This window comes from Melopsittacus undulatus, chromosome 4, assembly GCF_012275295.1.
Source record: "Melopsittacus undulatus isolate bMelUnd1 chromosome 4, bMelUnd1.mat.Z, whole genome shotgun sequence".
Classification (NCBI taxonomy): domain Eukaryota; kingdom Metazoa; phylum Chordata; class Aves; order Psittaciformes; family Psittaculidae; genus Melopsittacus; species Melopsittacus undulatus.
Genome location: NC_047530.1, coordinates 38,601,340 through 38,617,068, shown reverse-complemented (window position 1 = coordinate 38,617,068; position 15,729 = coordinate 38,601,340). Strand labels below are relative to the sequence as shown.

Genomic DNA, 15,729 nt, shown 5'->3' with positions numbered 1-15,729 from the left:
CCTGTTGCCCTTCCAAACCAGAGGAATTTTGTGGAGGAAGCTGGCCTTGTCACAGGGGCATGAAAAGATTCGGGTGGGGAAAGAAAAAGAAGGGAAGAAAAAGGTAAATATATTCCTGAGGGCTCATCTCCCTGCACCAGTACACGAGCAGAAGAAAATGTGGCCAAAACGAAGACCTGTGGCTGTGATTCACCTGGTCCTGTTCTCTGCTCTCCAAAAGCCTCCCGGATTGAGCCTTTTTAGGAAATACAGAAAACCACAGGCTTGCTGGAGGCAGGCACAGAGCTTCCCAGCCCAGCACGCAGCACTTCCACTGCTCAGGAGCTACATTTCTTCCATCCTCCTGCTGTTTTGCATCGTCTTGTCGGTTGTTGCTCTCTTTGTATGCAGAACTGTCCACCTATCTGCAAGCACATCTGCAAGCAGCGCAGCTGAGACTCAGCCTCGCTGAAAGCCACTACTGCTATTCATATAATTAATAAGCATGACCTTTCTGTACAAGGAGTATCTTTTTCAGTGAATTACAATATATAATGATGTTTGTAGGAAACAGACTTCTGAGTATCTCATGCCCAAGGAAGCCAAAGCTTCCTATTTATGACACGGCAAGATCAATAAATAACTCCATTACAGGAAATTTGTCATGGCAAATGGCTTCAGCCTGTGGGGTACAAGCTGAAACACAGCTGGAATCCATAATGAAATAACAAAAGTTATAATGGTCCCATTGAGGCTCTTGAGTGACTTGTATGAGTTTGGGAATGGCTGATCCCTGGAGAAGACCCGGTGCCCCCACAATGGGCTAACGCAGATGGAGATGCAGAAGAACCAATATGTGGGAGCACTCTTGGGCACAGTGTTGCTGCTCATTCACAGAGGAAGGATGGGAGCCACAGCATCACTGTCCTCACAATATCAGGTTATTGAAGGCTGTGTGGTGACATTAACATCACACCTTCATTTATGAAAAAATAAGGTTTAATGTTTTCAGTGTCCTAATACCCCTTCAAATCCCTCTAGCCTGAGTACTTTCACAGAACAGTGTTTCCTACCTTCTCTTACAGACAGCTTTTTGTTAATATCTCAGCAAAGAAGAAAGCACAGCAGCTGTTAGCATCATTTTTCCCTTGAGGCAGATTGTCCTCAGGTAAAACAAAACACAATTAAGGTACCAGCAAGGTCAGCTATATTAGACAATTCTTATCCTCATAATGCAGATACTGCCTTCAATGTCTGTCACCAGCATCGAATCCCCAACCACAGCAAGATAATTGGCAGCCTCCTTCTAGGGGGAAGATGAAACGGGTTGTGCTGCCACCAAAACCAGCCTGGATTTTGTTTGTGTAAATGTCGGAGCCTGGGGGTGGTATCGCTCATCTAGCTATATTGCTGGAGACCCATGTATCAAGGACAGGCTTCTGAGGCGGCTTCTGTCTCCCTCCCATTTACTGCTCCTTTAATTACAAACCAGATGTTGGGGAAAGATTTAAAAGCCAACTTTATTTGAAATTCTGAAATATAAAAAACCTGACCACAACAATTTTTTGTGTGGCGGGGAGGGGAAACATGAAGGAGAGAAATGTTCTTTAATCCTTTGCTTATAGCTTTTTTCTACTTAATTTTTAACTCTTATTTTTTTAAAGCTGTGGTTGCTTTTTTCTTTCATTAAGTGGCCAAAGGCATTCCTCTTCTTCTTTCTGCCCCCTCAAGCCCCCAGAAGAGTTTTTAGGATTTTCTCTGGGAACCAGACCTCACCCGAGACCTTTTGCCTCCCAGCCAGGATTGCTGTCATACATTTATTCCTCTGCTCTTCATGCCCCAAGTCTGCTCAGAAACATCAAATGCAGCTGCTCACTTGCTTCACTATGTTTTATTTGGGGAATGTGTTGCACCTCCTCTCCAGCACCCATGCAGGCTCCCAAGTGTCTGGAAAGGAGCCAGTGCTGACCTCAATGCCCTGCTGGAGGCACGGCTGGAGCAGTGGGATTCCTTCCTTGCAGCTGGAGATGCTGGTAATTGGTGGTGTGTGGGCATCGGGATGCAGAAGGACCTGGGTGATGAGCTGCTGGTGCCATATTCCGGAACACTGAGGTCAATTAGCTGGGGAATCCTCCAGAATCATAGAACTGTTTAGGTTGGAAACGACCTTTAAGATCATTGAGTCTAACCATTAACAAAGAACTGCCAAGTCCACCACTAAGCCATGTCCCTAAAAGAAGGCACCAGAAGCGATCTGATCCAACAGGGTAAAGTAGCTAGAGGAACGTGAAGTCTATCATCATCGCTTTGGAAAATCCTCAAGAGGTTGACCTAGCCATCACTGAACCTGACTGCTGAATCCCAGCAAGGATTAAATGGGTGTCATAGACTTATTTTAGCAGCGAAGTTATGTACAAAGGTAAAAGTCCTTTCATACAAAATTGGAAGCTTCTGCTACAACAGAGGCAAAGCAATGCCGTACTACTCTTATTTCTGTTCTAACACACCAGCACTCAGATACAACCAGAAAGGAGAGAATGGTCTGAGGAGGCAAAGGGTGTAAGAGGAGGAACTGGTCCCTCTTGTTCTCACCTGCCAGCTCCCACCAGCTACTCCATTTTTCACTCAAAGTTTGATTACCTGTTTACCGTGGTATTAACCCTTTGGTTAATCTAAGGTCACCTAAGGGTGACTCTCATATGGAAGCACCCAGTACATTTGATCAAGTCCAACCTGGTTTTATCAGACTGTAGAGAATGTAGTGTAAGGTCAGGAGCAATTATATTGTTCAGTTCCTTGCTGAAGAAAGCCTCGACCTTAAATAAGGTTCCCCTTTTGTATGATGTTAAGGCAGGTGAAGTGCTCCACTCACAGCTACATGATGGGACTAATAGAATGTAATGTCAGTGGAAAAAAACCCAGCAGATTTCCACAGGATTTGTGTGTGTGAGCACACAAATTGTTCAATATGCTTATAAATTACTTGCATTTCTAATTACAAATATCTGGAAGGAGTAAAAGCTGAGGGCAACAAGACAAACCCATGTAACAGTTTGGAAAGCTGTGATAGCCAGGTGTAATGCCAGTCACAGGGTTAAACTCACTTCTGGATGCAGGGAGGGAGGGGAAATAATCTGTAATCATGCAATAATGACCCTTTGAGGGGCTGGGAGCCAGCCCTGGAGTAGGGGCAGCCAAGGGGAAAATGGTGCGTTTATTGAGGCAAGCATGTCACAAGATGGCTGCAACAATTCAAATCCCAAAGCAATTTTGTTGGTGTTCTCGTTGAAGATGTGTGGGTGCAGGCATGTGCTGCAGCAAGTCCAATGATGGGATGAGGGGTTCTGCGGTTTTGGGTCCCACCTCAGAACCTGGTAAATAAACTGGAGGCACATGGAGGAGGCTGCAAGAAGGCTGCACTGTGAGGGCACTGAGGAGCATGGGGGGGTTCAGGCTCTCACCAAGTCATAGGGAAGAGCTGAGGCATGCAGCAGCAGGGGCAGCAGAGCAGTGACTCCACCTCTGCAACTCCGGGAGGGGAGACCCTAAGCTACCCCCCAGTCTTCCTGTGACCTCTGGGCCATATCAGACCATGACCCTGGGGGCCTGAAGAAACTCCATGGCACAACTACAGCCTACAGCTTCTACCAGAGAAAATGTCTGTGTCCCAGTAAATGCACTCAGTGCGCCTGCTTTCCAACTGGCACTTCACCTCCCGCTACTCCTGTGTAGGAAAAGACATCACCAGGCTCCTCACCCTCTGGGCCAGAGGCTGAGCTCGACATTCCTAACACAGACTGTTCTTGCCACATGACAAAAGGAAGCAAAACATTAATGGGAACATTGCTTACAAGGGGAAACTGGAAGAACTATTTACATGTCGCTTGGAGGAACAGTATAAAGCAGTGGATCTGTAACCAGAGACCCAATTATTCAGTGAGAAATGTATCTGGGAAGTCCCAATTACAAAGGTCAACCCAAATGCTAGACAAAAATCATGCAGTCAGTCAGTCAGTAGAACAACCTAACTGCGCTGCAGTGTGGCTCATTGGTCCCAGTCACAGCGGTTTGCACTAACAAAGGGTGATCTCTAGGCTGTAAAGTCTATAATCTAATCTAAAATTCAGTGCGACTATGAAAATGGAGGAAAATGGGAGAGGAGAGTAATGTAAAACATGATTAAGTCTTTTCTAAGCAAATATAATCAGCGCACTTACACAGGCAAGTGGTTGAGCGTTGTGAGCAGGTGGGGCAAGTTCTGTTCTTGCACGAAGGCTTCAAATCTTTCTTGCCACTCGTGGAAAGCCCCTCGATGTAGAGGTGCTGATTCTCCCTCTCTCCCGGCGCTTTCCAATTTCTCGGGTCAGGGGAAGCTCCCAGCACGGCGAGTCCGACCGCCCCCCTTGCCAAGGGCTGGAGAGGCTCAGGCGTGCTCCTTGCCAGCCACACGCCATCTTGTGTGTACCAGGAGCAGCAGGTCTCCGGGCAGGACGGCACCGTCCTGCCTCCGAAACCGGCCTCGGGTGAACGAGCGATCGGACAGGAGATGCTGGTAGCGGGGCCCGGGGAGGCTGCGGACAACCCGCTCCAAGTGCACTTCCCTCCCCACTGAAACCCAGACTTTCTAAAAGGCGATTCGTAGTTTAGCAAACACAACTGCCTCCTTGCTTCAGGGATGCACAAGCTGCCACTGGGCTCAGGGCATCCACAAACGGGTCAGGAGCGGCATCGGGGCGAGGTGTGGGCTGAGGGCCGGGCACTTCGGCAGTTCATTGCACCACTTTGTTGCTCAGTCTTGCCTCACCCGTGCTCGGAGGCTGCCCATGAGTGAAGCTGCCTGGGGACCACAGCCGGTACCCAGGTCGGCGATTTAGCAGCGGCAAGTCTGCTGTTGCACCGGGAGCTCGCCTTGACGTTACATCTTACTGGCTGCTCGTGGGGAAACTCTGTCTGTGGCGGGATCCCAGCTCCCGCTCCCCTCAGGACACACACGCAGGGCGGGCCGCCCCGGAGGTGGATGGAGGCTCTTGGCGCACACACACCCGCGACAGATGCTCCTGCCGGAACCGTGCCCGGCCCCTCGCAGCCTCTCCCGTCTCGGACCCAGGCTCCTGGCCCCGCACCTCCCTCAGTCCCGCAGACGGCCGCTTCCCTCGGCTCCGCGCTGCGGGTTGCGCTCCCTGGGGCACTCCTCCCGGCCCCGCAACCCGAGCGCGCCCGCCCCGGCAGCGGGAAGCCCCGGTCCGGCCCGGTTGCCGCCACAGCCGCCACCTCCCCCCGCTGCCAGCGCCGTCCCCAACTCCTCATTGGCCGCCGCCGCCGGGGGGAGGATGACGCCCGGTCGGGAACGGGCGCCGGGGGTATAAATGCGGTGCGGGCAGCCGGCGCCGCGCTCCCGCCGCCCCGCCCCGCCATGCCACGCGGGTTCCTCGTCAAGCGCAGCCGGCGCCCCGGCGGCTCCTACCGGGCGCGCCCGCGGGAGCGGGACCCAGAGCGGGACCCGCCGCCCGCCCCGCCGCCGCCCCTGCTGCCCGCCCCGCCGCCGCCCACAGCCGGGGGCAGCCCCGCCGCCAGGCCTGCGGCGGAGGAGCAGGAGGAGGGCGAGGAGGAGGAGGGCGCTGCCGCCGCCGCGTACCCCGCGACGTGGCCCCCCGGCGGTGGCGGCGGCCCTGGGCTGGCCCCGCAGGAGGGACCAGCAGCCTGGGGCACGGCGGGACCCTGCAGCGCCGCAGGGCCGCGGGCAGCTCTTTTCGAGCGGTGCCTCAGCTCCCCCGCCTCCGCCGAGTCCTTCCCCCTGGCCGCCTCCTTCCCGCCAGCCGAGAAGCTGCTGCTGCAGCCCCGCACGCCTCTGCCCGTCCCGCCGCCGCCGCCGGTGCCCGCACTGAAGCGGCCGTCTCGGGCCAAGGCGCCGGCCAAGAAGGCCAAGGCCACGCGAAAGCTGAGCTTCGCCGACGAGGTGACCACCTCGCCCGTGCTGGGGCTGCGCATCAAGGAGGAGGGTCCCGAGGGCAGGCCGGGGCCGCCGACGGGGCGCACGCCGCTGGGCGAGTTCATCTGCCAGCTGTGCAAGGAGCAGTACGCGGACCCGCTGGCGCTGGCCCAGCACCGCTGCTCCCGCATCGTGCGCGTCGAGTACCGCTGCCCCGAGTGCCACAAGATCTTCAGCTGTCCCGCCAACCTGGCCTCGCACCGCCGCTGGCACAAACCGCGGCCCGGCCCCAGCTCCGACGGCCCCGCCGCCGCCGCCGCCCCTCCGGGCAAGGAGAATAGCCCCGAGCGACGGCCCCGCGGCCCCGCGGCGCTCTCGCCACAGCCGCCGCCGCCGCCCCGTCAGCACCGCGGCGGCGCGGACAGCGCCAGCGGCGCTCAGGTTCCCCCCGGCCCCGCTCCCGGCCCCGTCGGGGAGGCTTTCGCCTGCCCCTGCTGCCAGAAGCGGTTCCGGCGGCAGGCCTACCTCCGCAAGCACCTGGGCACTCACGGGCCGGCGCGGCCCGCCGCCTACGGCCCTCCGGAGCGCGGCCAGGTCGCCTTCGCCTGCCACCTCTGCGGCGCCCGCTTCCCGTCGGCGGACATCAGGGACAAGCACCGGCTGTGGCACGCCGTCCGGGAGGAGCTGCTGCTGTCGCCGCCGCCGCCGGCAGGGCCCCCCGAGGGCGGTGCGGTGGGCGGTGAGCGGCAGGGCTTCCCCTGCAAGCACTGCCCCGCCACCTTCTTCAGCGCGCCCGGGCTGGCGCGACACGCGAGCAAGTGCCACCCGCCGGAGAGCAGGCAGGTCCTGCTGCTCCAGGTGCCCGTCCGTCCGGGCTGCTAGGAATGGGGCTGCTCCGGGAGCCCGGGCGGGCCGAGCGAGTCCTGTCCACGCTGTAATTCCTATGGAAAGTCACGGCTACGACGGCCGAGGGGCCACCCAAGGGCTCCTCTGCCCTTCCCGGTTGGCGGGTACCGGAGCTCGGCCCCGCGGCAGGAGGCTGAGCCGACGGGCAGCACTGCCGGGGCGGGTGGCAGCGCCCGTGCCAAGTCTCACAGAGGTGGTAGGAGCGCAGCGGGGTCCGTGGGACGCCGGGCAGCCGCAGGGGGGACTGGCGGTGTGGGCACGAACCAGGGCTGGCGGCAGCACGCAGGGAGCCTGGCCCTGGGACGCCTGCGATGCGGGGAGCTCAGGCGTCAACTCACTGCGAGTACCTCTTCTGTAGCTACCCCTCAGCTAGAAGTTCAGCTGTATATATGATATTTAAAGAGAGGAATTATTTTTCGTGAGAAAAGGAGCCTAATCTAGTGACCTTGTTTTAATAGCCTTAGCCCCTGAGCTTCAACATTTAAGTTATTGTGAGGTGTTCTGTTTGCTGTACTCTGTACTAAGATAGTTGAGAAGGTAAATGTTCATATTAAGTCAATGTCAAGTCATACAATAGCTAGCAAAACATGGAAAATGAATTGTGCTGTCCGCTTAATTAAAGTACAAGGCGTCAATTTCTATAGCTAAGTGCGCATCTCCCGCTTGCTCTGTGTTCCTGTGCTCTAGCTAGCGACCGTGCGGTAGGCAAATGCATGTCTCCGGCAGCTGCCCATTTCAAAACCTGCTGTCAGTGGCTTGTCACCGTGACACTGACAATGGCACCAGGCACAGTTGGGTCTCACCAGGTCCTGCCAGCCCCTGTGGTGTGGCAGGCAGAGGGGCCCTGTCTGCAGCTGGCCTTTTCGGGCAACCTCCGACCCCTCTTCCCTGTGAGCTGCTGAAGTGTGGGTGGTGGGCTCTCGTCTTTCTCCCTAACGAGACCTACCTTTAGCAAAGCAACCTGAGGCACGTATTCCCTGGCTTTGACGGTGCTCTGGCCAGATGCTTTGAAATACTGTCAAATTTACCAGCTCTGACATTTCAGCCGGCATTTATTATTTATTTATTTTTTTCCATGCAGGAGTGCCTGTTTCTAAGTGTGATGGCAAGTGAGGCCAAAAATAAGGGCAAGCAAAATTCAACAAAGGATTTAAAACAAAGCTCACCTGTTTTTGAATTCAGCAGGGCAAAGTGGGTCAGCTGGTGATTTCTGAAGAATCAAACCGATTCCAGCCATAGGCTTTGTTCTAACTCTCTCTGAAATGAGCATGCAAAATGTGTCAATCTCTTGATTAGCATCCCCTAAAGCAGTTATTGCTGTAGTTTTATGTTTTGTTACACACGACAAAAGAATCATGTATATTTGAACCCAAATGCTGAAGCAAGTGCTAAATGCTTCATTTCAAATGTGTTTCATGGACTTTCTTGGTTTAGTTCCAGGGCCTGGACAAATGAATACAATATAATCTATAATACAATACAACCTAAAGCAGTCAAATTTGTCCTCTGATGGAGGAGGCTGAAATAGTGGCTTACTCTTCTCATATGCCAGAAATAAAGCATGTTATTTTGAGCATTTACCCATCATTTGGTGGTTAACGGAGACTTAGCTAAGCCTGTTTCTGCAGTTAGACGAGTTTTCACCTGGAGAAGGTTGCTGTGTTGAGTCATCGCTCTCCTTTCTCCACTTGTGAAGTCGAACATGAAGGGCTCTGGACCACAGAAACCTGATGATTATTAACTGCTCCTACAATTAGCAGTGGAACAACCAGCCCTGTTGTTGCAGGAGGGAACATCCCGTGCTTTGCATTATGTGTGGAGCTGCGTGCATTCTATTTACTAGATCCAGGGAGAAGCTTGTTGGCAGTACGGCATACAGTATGTGGGTTGGGAAGGAGCCCCCAAAGAACTTGTGTGTACTTTTTACTGCAAATGAAAACTAAGCCATGTATCACACTTAACTGCTCCATACATAATACTCTGTTCTTCAATCAGTTGTCAACTGGCGTAAGAATCTAATCACTGTGGTGAATGACCATTTCCAAAAGGTGGTAAGAATAATTTTATTGTATTATTAAATAGCATGTCTTCTCTTCAACCATTACAAATCTGTAGATACTACATGAATGACAATACATAATTTACCTTTTTATTTTTGCCCATAAGATATATTTACACATGCAGTTAGTACCGATGTCATGCTACATTTTGTTAACAGCATTTTGTTGTTTGCCAGACGCAAAATGTGAGCATTTCATCTTCTGCAGGAAAGCACCTCTGGGAGGGTGGAACGCGTGTACTAATCTGCACTCACAGGGTTGGAACTGTCAGCATTTCAGCCAGGCTCCTGGAGGACGTTCCCTTTTCTCCCCTAGCACACATCATCAGAGCATGGATTTCCATTAGGAAAGTTGTGGGTGTTTTTTTTGTTGTTGTTGTCTTTTGTTGTTTTTTTTTTTAATATAAGAAATGAGAATTTACCTCTAGAGCCAGCAGCCTGGTGATAAAGGCTAAAAACCCCATGGAACTCAATGGCATTTACTATTGATACCAGTTGGATCAGGCATAAATAAATTTTCAGCACAGTGATTTTTTTGTTTTTTCTGGCACAGATTATGGCATCACCTGCAGAGTTATGAAATAATACATTGCTTTGTGAAGAAAGATTTGGTGCTATGAGCAAGTTATTCTGCTTGGACTCTGCAATGCTTGAAAGGCCGTTGAACTATTTTATTCTTAACATAAATAACCTGTACACATCCTGTGCATTAACATTGTGACATCTGACAAAGACTTTACAAATGCAAATTCAATTTAAAATTGTACATTCATTTTCAAATTGTACATATTTCTTTGTTACAGAGAAAATTGCAGTGGGGCACAATAAATATAGTGTATTCAAAATACAGTTTCCAATTTCATATATGACTCAAGATCAGCCAGAGTTAAAAGTGACTACTGTTAAGATATCGTAATCATCCAGGAAGGTAAAAGGTGCAGAGGACAAACTGCACTGCAAAGAAGAAAGAAAGAAAAAAAGGCAGCTTGAAGTTTGATAAAAACCCAAAAGATGAAATATTAAAGTAAAATTCCAGTGTCACTGTTTAAAAGAAAACATACAGAAAAGGGGAATGCAGGAGACGGGCACACGCATTAGAGACATTATTGTAATGGGAAGCAGTGAGTCACTGTGGGAAGGAAGGGTGGCCGATTGCTGTTCACTACAAAGCTGCAGGCATCTCGCCACTCAGGACTTGTTGGCTGAGCCCGAGGAGCGGCGCAGTTTCATGGACATGCGGCTCTTGCTAGTCCGAGGAGACATTGGAGAGGCTAAGTCTGTTCCATCCACCTGTGCTGTTGCTGCTGCTGGAGTTTCTCCCGGCTGAGTCTCTGGGCAGAAGCCTGCAGAGGACAGCAAGAACCAGATGGGTCAGTGCTGCCCTCCGCACTCACAGCTCAGGATCTATTCACAGGGGGCAGAGAGGAATTTCAGTGCTGCTGTCACCCCCACAGCATCTCCTAGCCCTTTACCCAGCTGTGGGTGATGGTACTGCACGTACCTCAACAGACACAAATCCACCTCTAGAGAAAAGAGGATGCCAGACACCACTGAGCTATGGGACTGCAGAACCCCCTTGCTCTCAGGAATTGAGGCAGCACTGAAGTGGGTGGTGTTCTCTTGCTAACAGGGAGAACAAACACCTCCAGTTCCCTCACAGGGACAGGAAGTTGTTATTCAAACCACAACCCAGAAGAATCCAGTCTTTAATGAGAACATGAAGGTTAACAGCTTGTTGCGCATGAAGGGAGCTCTAGGAATGCCGCTGAAGAGGTGAATCAGGGGCCAACTGGGAGAGCAAAACATCTCCCATCCCAACTTTAGTCAGTGCTTCAAAAGGCAAATTCCTATACGGTCCACAAGGCAGAAGCTTGAACAGATCATACTAACTGGATGTACTATATGTTAATGTTTCTTTGTAAAAGGAACAAGATGAATTTGAGACAACGGGAAGTAGTTCATTAGCCCAGCACCTGGAGCTATGCTCCAATGGGCCCTCAGTCCTCGCTGCCAAGAGGACAAGGCTCTTCCTCACAAGCAGCCCATCTCCAAATCTTCTTCCAAAAGATACAAAAGGAAAGGAGAAAATACAAAACCAAAATTTACATTCTCCTTTCCATGGTACAGAAAATCAACACTGTGAACTCATATCCACAAAATGAAACTGCATTTCAATTAGCCATTTAGAGAGGCTGACCGTCTGATTGAACTCAGCTACCTGTCACCACTGTGGTTGCTTCTGACCTATATAAATTATGGACAGAAGCTTAGTCCTGTAGAAGTCAATAGGGAAACCTCTGCTGACTTCAGTAAGCCAGAGATCACTCGCTATTTCTTCCACATCATGCTATTACTGGTAATTATTTTAACAATAATAATGCCATGATCAGAACTGAAGATCTCCCTCCCTCGGTATACATTTCATATATAAGGGGTGAAAAACCCATTCAAAAGTGAGCATGATTTATGTTGAAAGACTCCTCTAAAATCAAAGGTCATCAGGTAAGAAGTTTAAGAGTACGTTTAAAACATATTGCATAAAGTTCTGTGATTTAGCGACCTGGCTGGCCTCCTTGCTGGGTTCATCACCTGCCTGCTCCAGAGGGACAGCACCGTACTTTCTATCCTTTTCAAATTGACATGACCCATCAAAGTGACAGGGAGGAGAAAGGGCTGTTATTTGTCCCCAGCTGGTGACAGTAATTCTGTTCATGAACTAGGTACTTCATTGCCAAACAATCTGGAAAAGCATGATAATGCCTGACTCACTGTGCCTTACAGAAAAAGGCAGGCAGGGAAACATGCACTCTCATTTTCTGAAATTCTATCTTGTTCTAATTTTACAAGGAATTAAAGCATTTCAAATGGTGCAAGTTAGAGAACAGAAAATAACCATTGTTGTTTTGCACAGCATACCATTCACAGCTAGCGTGAAAGACCTTCCGTTTCAAGCCTTTGCCCTTTACCTTGATGTGGCCAATGCTTTCTAGTGGAGGTTTTGGAAGGAGAAGAAATATCACAGCATTTCTTTCTTTGTTGAGAATGAAGAAGTGATGAGGAAGGAGGAGTGGAAAGAAGTGAGGAAGGGGAAGGAGAAAAGATAAAAGATAACAGGCGTGAGACATGAGACACGAACCACAGAGATTGAAGGGTATTAACAGATGAGCACAGAAAACGGAATTTCGAATTTCATTATGCAATTTCTGCTCATGCTACAGGTTAAAGAGAGTGATGAGTTAGTTATGTGCAATGAAGCAACAGCTCTGAAATCCGGCGTCATACTTACCAACTAAGCATTAAAAGAGAAAAAAAAGGAAAAGAAAGAGAAAGAAAAGAATTCTATGACATTATCCAGATCCAACAACCTTATTCATAGCAACTGAGATACATCCTAAACATTGTCTGAAATGTTTGCTTAAAGTCTGTGAAAACAGTTACATACTCACACACATACACACAGTCAAGAAGGAAAAACAAATGGCAACTCAATGTATGGCTTCTGCTCCCCAGCTGTTCCATAATATTAAGTATGCTATAATTTTAGCCAGTCTCAACATGAGACTCCTGAAATCACAGAAACAAGAAAACCCAGAGTATTTAAGCTAGTGAGTTTGTGTCAAAGGGTCAAACCTTAATATGAAATTTGATAATAGTTGGATAAAGAAAATATTAAACCCCCGTTATTTTAATTTTTCTGGTCATAACTTCAAATTTTGTTTCCAATTCCTGCAGACCGAAGCATAGATTCAGATGTAATCCCATTTTTTAAGAAACTGACGTGCAGCTACTGAAGAACAGAAGTCATGTAAAGTGGTTTTCACATCCAAACATACCACACCAGAAGAGTGAAGAATAACAGCACTTAAAATATATTTGAAGTCTGACAGCATTCAACAGACTTATTAGTAACTAAATTTCTTTGGATTTTAGACAAGCATATATATCTCTATATACATACATACACACATAAACACATGTGGGTATTAAATGTGGTATATAGAAATTTTGCAAGTTTTGTTTCCCCTTCAGAGTTTTAAAATTATCAGTGTAAAATGTTATTATCTTTATCTCTCTATGCAATGAAATATTTAGTTATCCAAAATATTAAAATTGGGTTAAATAAGAAGGACTTGAGAACTGACCTAGAACCAGAATGTTCTATAAAATAAACAAAATAGACATGTTAGGATTTTTAAGAGGTTGAAAAATGTCAGGAAGTGATCCTTATTTTTCATCTCTTAGGTTTTACAAGTGACAAATATCATAGCCTGATGAGCTATAATATTTTAGGCTATAATGTAAAGCCATTTCAATTGCTTCTGAATAAGGAGGTGGATCAACAAAGTTGAAATGCGACATTTTCCATGCTCTATTTTAAAATTTTAGGATTTTCTAATACAAATATGTTGGTTATTTGAATCGGAAATTAACTATTTAAATGTAAAATGGCATTCTAACTATGCTCAGGCTGAGTTAGAAGTGAGGTGAGGTGGAGGAATCCGGAGGGATCATTAACACACACACACACACACACACACACACATTGCCATGACTCATCTTGCTCATCAGTTCTGGCTTTCAAAGAGGTGAAAAATTCATTGAGCCTGACAAGGTGCTGCCATGGCAAGGCAACTCTCCATGCTTCTGACTTTATCATCACACTTTGTTGTCTGGATCAACACCTTCCTAAGTACCATCTCTGAGAATGACTGCAGAGAAAAATACCACTTATGCATGTTGGTCTATTTTGATGGTCTTTTAAGACCCTTGAGCACCCTCAACCTGACCTCCAGGAAGTGGGCAATCATTTTTGTACAGCTTGTGCCCTTTGCCACTCCTAGAAATTCCAGTCCAAATCCAGCCAAGTTGTCTGTCATACTCAGCAGAGCCTTGCTAGAGTCAAGTCAATTAAGTCTCTCGCTAATTTTGGGAAATAAGGAAAGGAAGCAAGAAGTGGATGCAGACAGAAAGACTGCAAAAGCCACTGCAAAGCAAGATGAGAAGGTGAGGAAGAGATGGTCTAAAGATGTGGGAGATTGGAACTGGATAGGAGAGAGAGAGCTAAGAGCCAGACATGAGAAAGAGCACAGCAAAAATTAGTAAGTTTATGGTGAAAGAGCAGCAGAGCCCATATCCAGTGCTCTTCAGAACCTGGCTGGAATTATCAGTGTTGGGTAAACTGGTCCTTCTCTGTCAACTAATATCTGTGAAACACAGTGGCAAAACTCCCAATCTTTCCACTAGAGGAGATTCAGGCAGCAGTAAGGCAGCTTACTATTACCACCAGTTACTGCCCTATTTCAGTCTGCAGGAGGTGGTGGAAGATCCAGAGCTTGCTGTTAATTAGTGTCACAGAATTGCTTTTGCTGTATGTGTTAAAAGGAAAGTGGAGGGAATTACACATGGAAAATGTCATCACAAAACAATAAATTCATAAAATGAAACATTCAAAACCCGGGAAACATCAAGAATCTCCTTGTGCGTATGCATGGGATGTTTTTTAATTGGACAATCATACTCTACTTTTTCCAGTGGACCCATTTAATTTAATGCAGAAAGTTGATCTGTTTGGGGTTCTAGCAGTTCACACTGAATCTATTGGCTCAAAGTGCTGAGGATGCTCAGCTTATTATCCCCCCAGATGGCTGACTTAAGGACAATAGTTCAGAAAAGTGCAAGGTTTCAGCTTCAGTTATTCCAGTATGAAACTTCAGTGAGTTTTGAGGTTTCCTCTGATTTGGAAGGAAAAAGATTTTTTTCTAAGTTTGGACTGAAGAAGGGATAATGAGAAACTCTTCCCTGCCCTGCCAGATATGAAGCCCTTGTTTCAGTTTCACATCCAGTCCCAAAATTCAAGCACCAACATCAACAGGTGTTGCTTAGACCCTTCGACACTGAGAAAAGCACCATTATTCTCACCTGTGAAGGGGTAATACAAGGCCAAAAAGATTCTCAGTTCAGAGTTACACAGCAAGTAAGCAGCAGGAGATATTAAGATGCAGGCTACTGAGTTTGGATTTTTCTTGTGCAAGGCTGAAGTACCATTACCTCTACACTCCCCTCCTTTGCTTCTTATACAATGATGTTCCCACTTACTTTGGGAGTGGGAAGCAGAATTTTTCTGAACACAGAGTTGACAATATAGGAATGGTTGTTGGGATCAAAAAGTCTGATGCTTTTAACACAAGGAAAAACTATGACTAATGTAGAGAAGCCCCTTCTTTAAGATATTTACTAAGCCGAGTTACTATTTTTATTAAGAAGAGAGGGAACAGAAGAGGATTGAGAAAAAACAAACTCAAGATGCTAGTACCTTTTAAAGCTCAGAATCTTAGCATCATGAAGTCAATAAGTCCTTCAATATCATTGAGCTTACCACTAACAATTCCCTTAACTTGTTCTGGTGTCGGAAATCTGGTTTACTCAATAGCTGCACAGAAGGAGTTACTCCAATTAACAGAGTATTTGCAGTTACTCTGTTTCACAGTCAGCACAAAGTAAAAAATAGAGGCAAATGAATGATATTCCGTGTGTAAGTGCAGGTATATCTCATTTTTTTAAAATGTAAACATCAACTGCACTAGTCAGGTTCCCACACATGGGAAGGTGGACTGGTCAGATACTTTGATAGGCCAGACTAAGCACCTAGATAAAACAGCAGCAGCCACAAACACACTGTGTTGAAGGGCAACCACTGTAAGGAAGGAAGCAGCTTTTGCTGAGGGCTGAGCATTTAATAAAATATGTCAGTCTGAGGAAACAAGAGTTTGTTACCAAATAGCATATTCTCTATTTGTGATGATTATCATAACTCAGGTGAGAAAAAATGGCCTGCTGAACCTGGCCAACGGGATCA

General features: G+C 48.1%; 2 protein-coding genes across 4 annotated transcripts in view; one reads left to right on the top strand and one right to left on the bottom strand.

The window, feature by feature from the left end:
• Positions 1-5,392: 5,392 nt before the first annotated feature.
• INSM2 (INSM transcriptional repressor 2) lies at positions 5,393-9,718 on the top strand. Its single transcript, XM_034062205.1, has one exon. It carries the CDS (start codon positions 5,393-5,395, stop codon positions 6,788-6,790), a length of 1,398 nt encoding a protein of 465 aa, XP_033918096.1. The 3' UTR covers positions 6,791-9,718.
• RALGAPA1 (Ral GTPase activating protein catalytic subunit alpha 1) overlaps positions 8,857-15,729 on the bottom strand; it is a 127,405-nt gene continuing 120,532 nt past the window's right edge. For 2 of the 3 annotated variants that reach the window (XM_034062203.1, XM_034062204.1), the window contains one exon: positions 8,857-10,216. In XM_034062203.1, coding sequence (XP_033918094.1) covers positions 10,062-10,216 — 155 coding nt within the window. In that variant the 3' untranslated portion in view covers positions 8,857-10,061. The remainder of the gene's footprint in view (positions 10,217-15,729) is intronic. The other variant, XM_034062202.1, reaches the window with a different exon arrangement.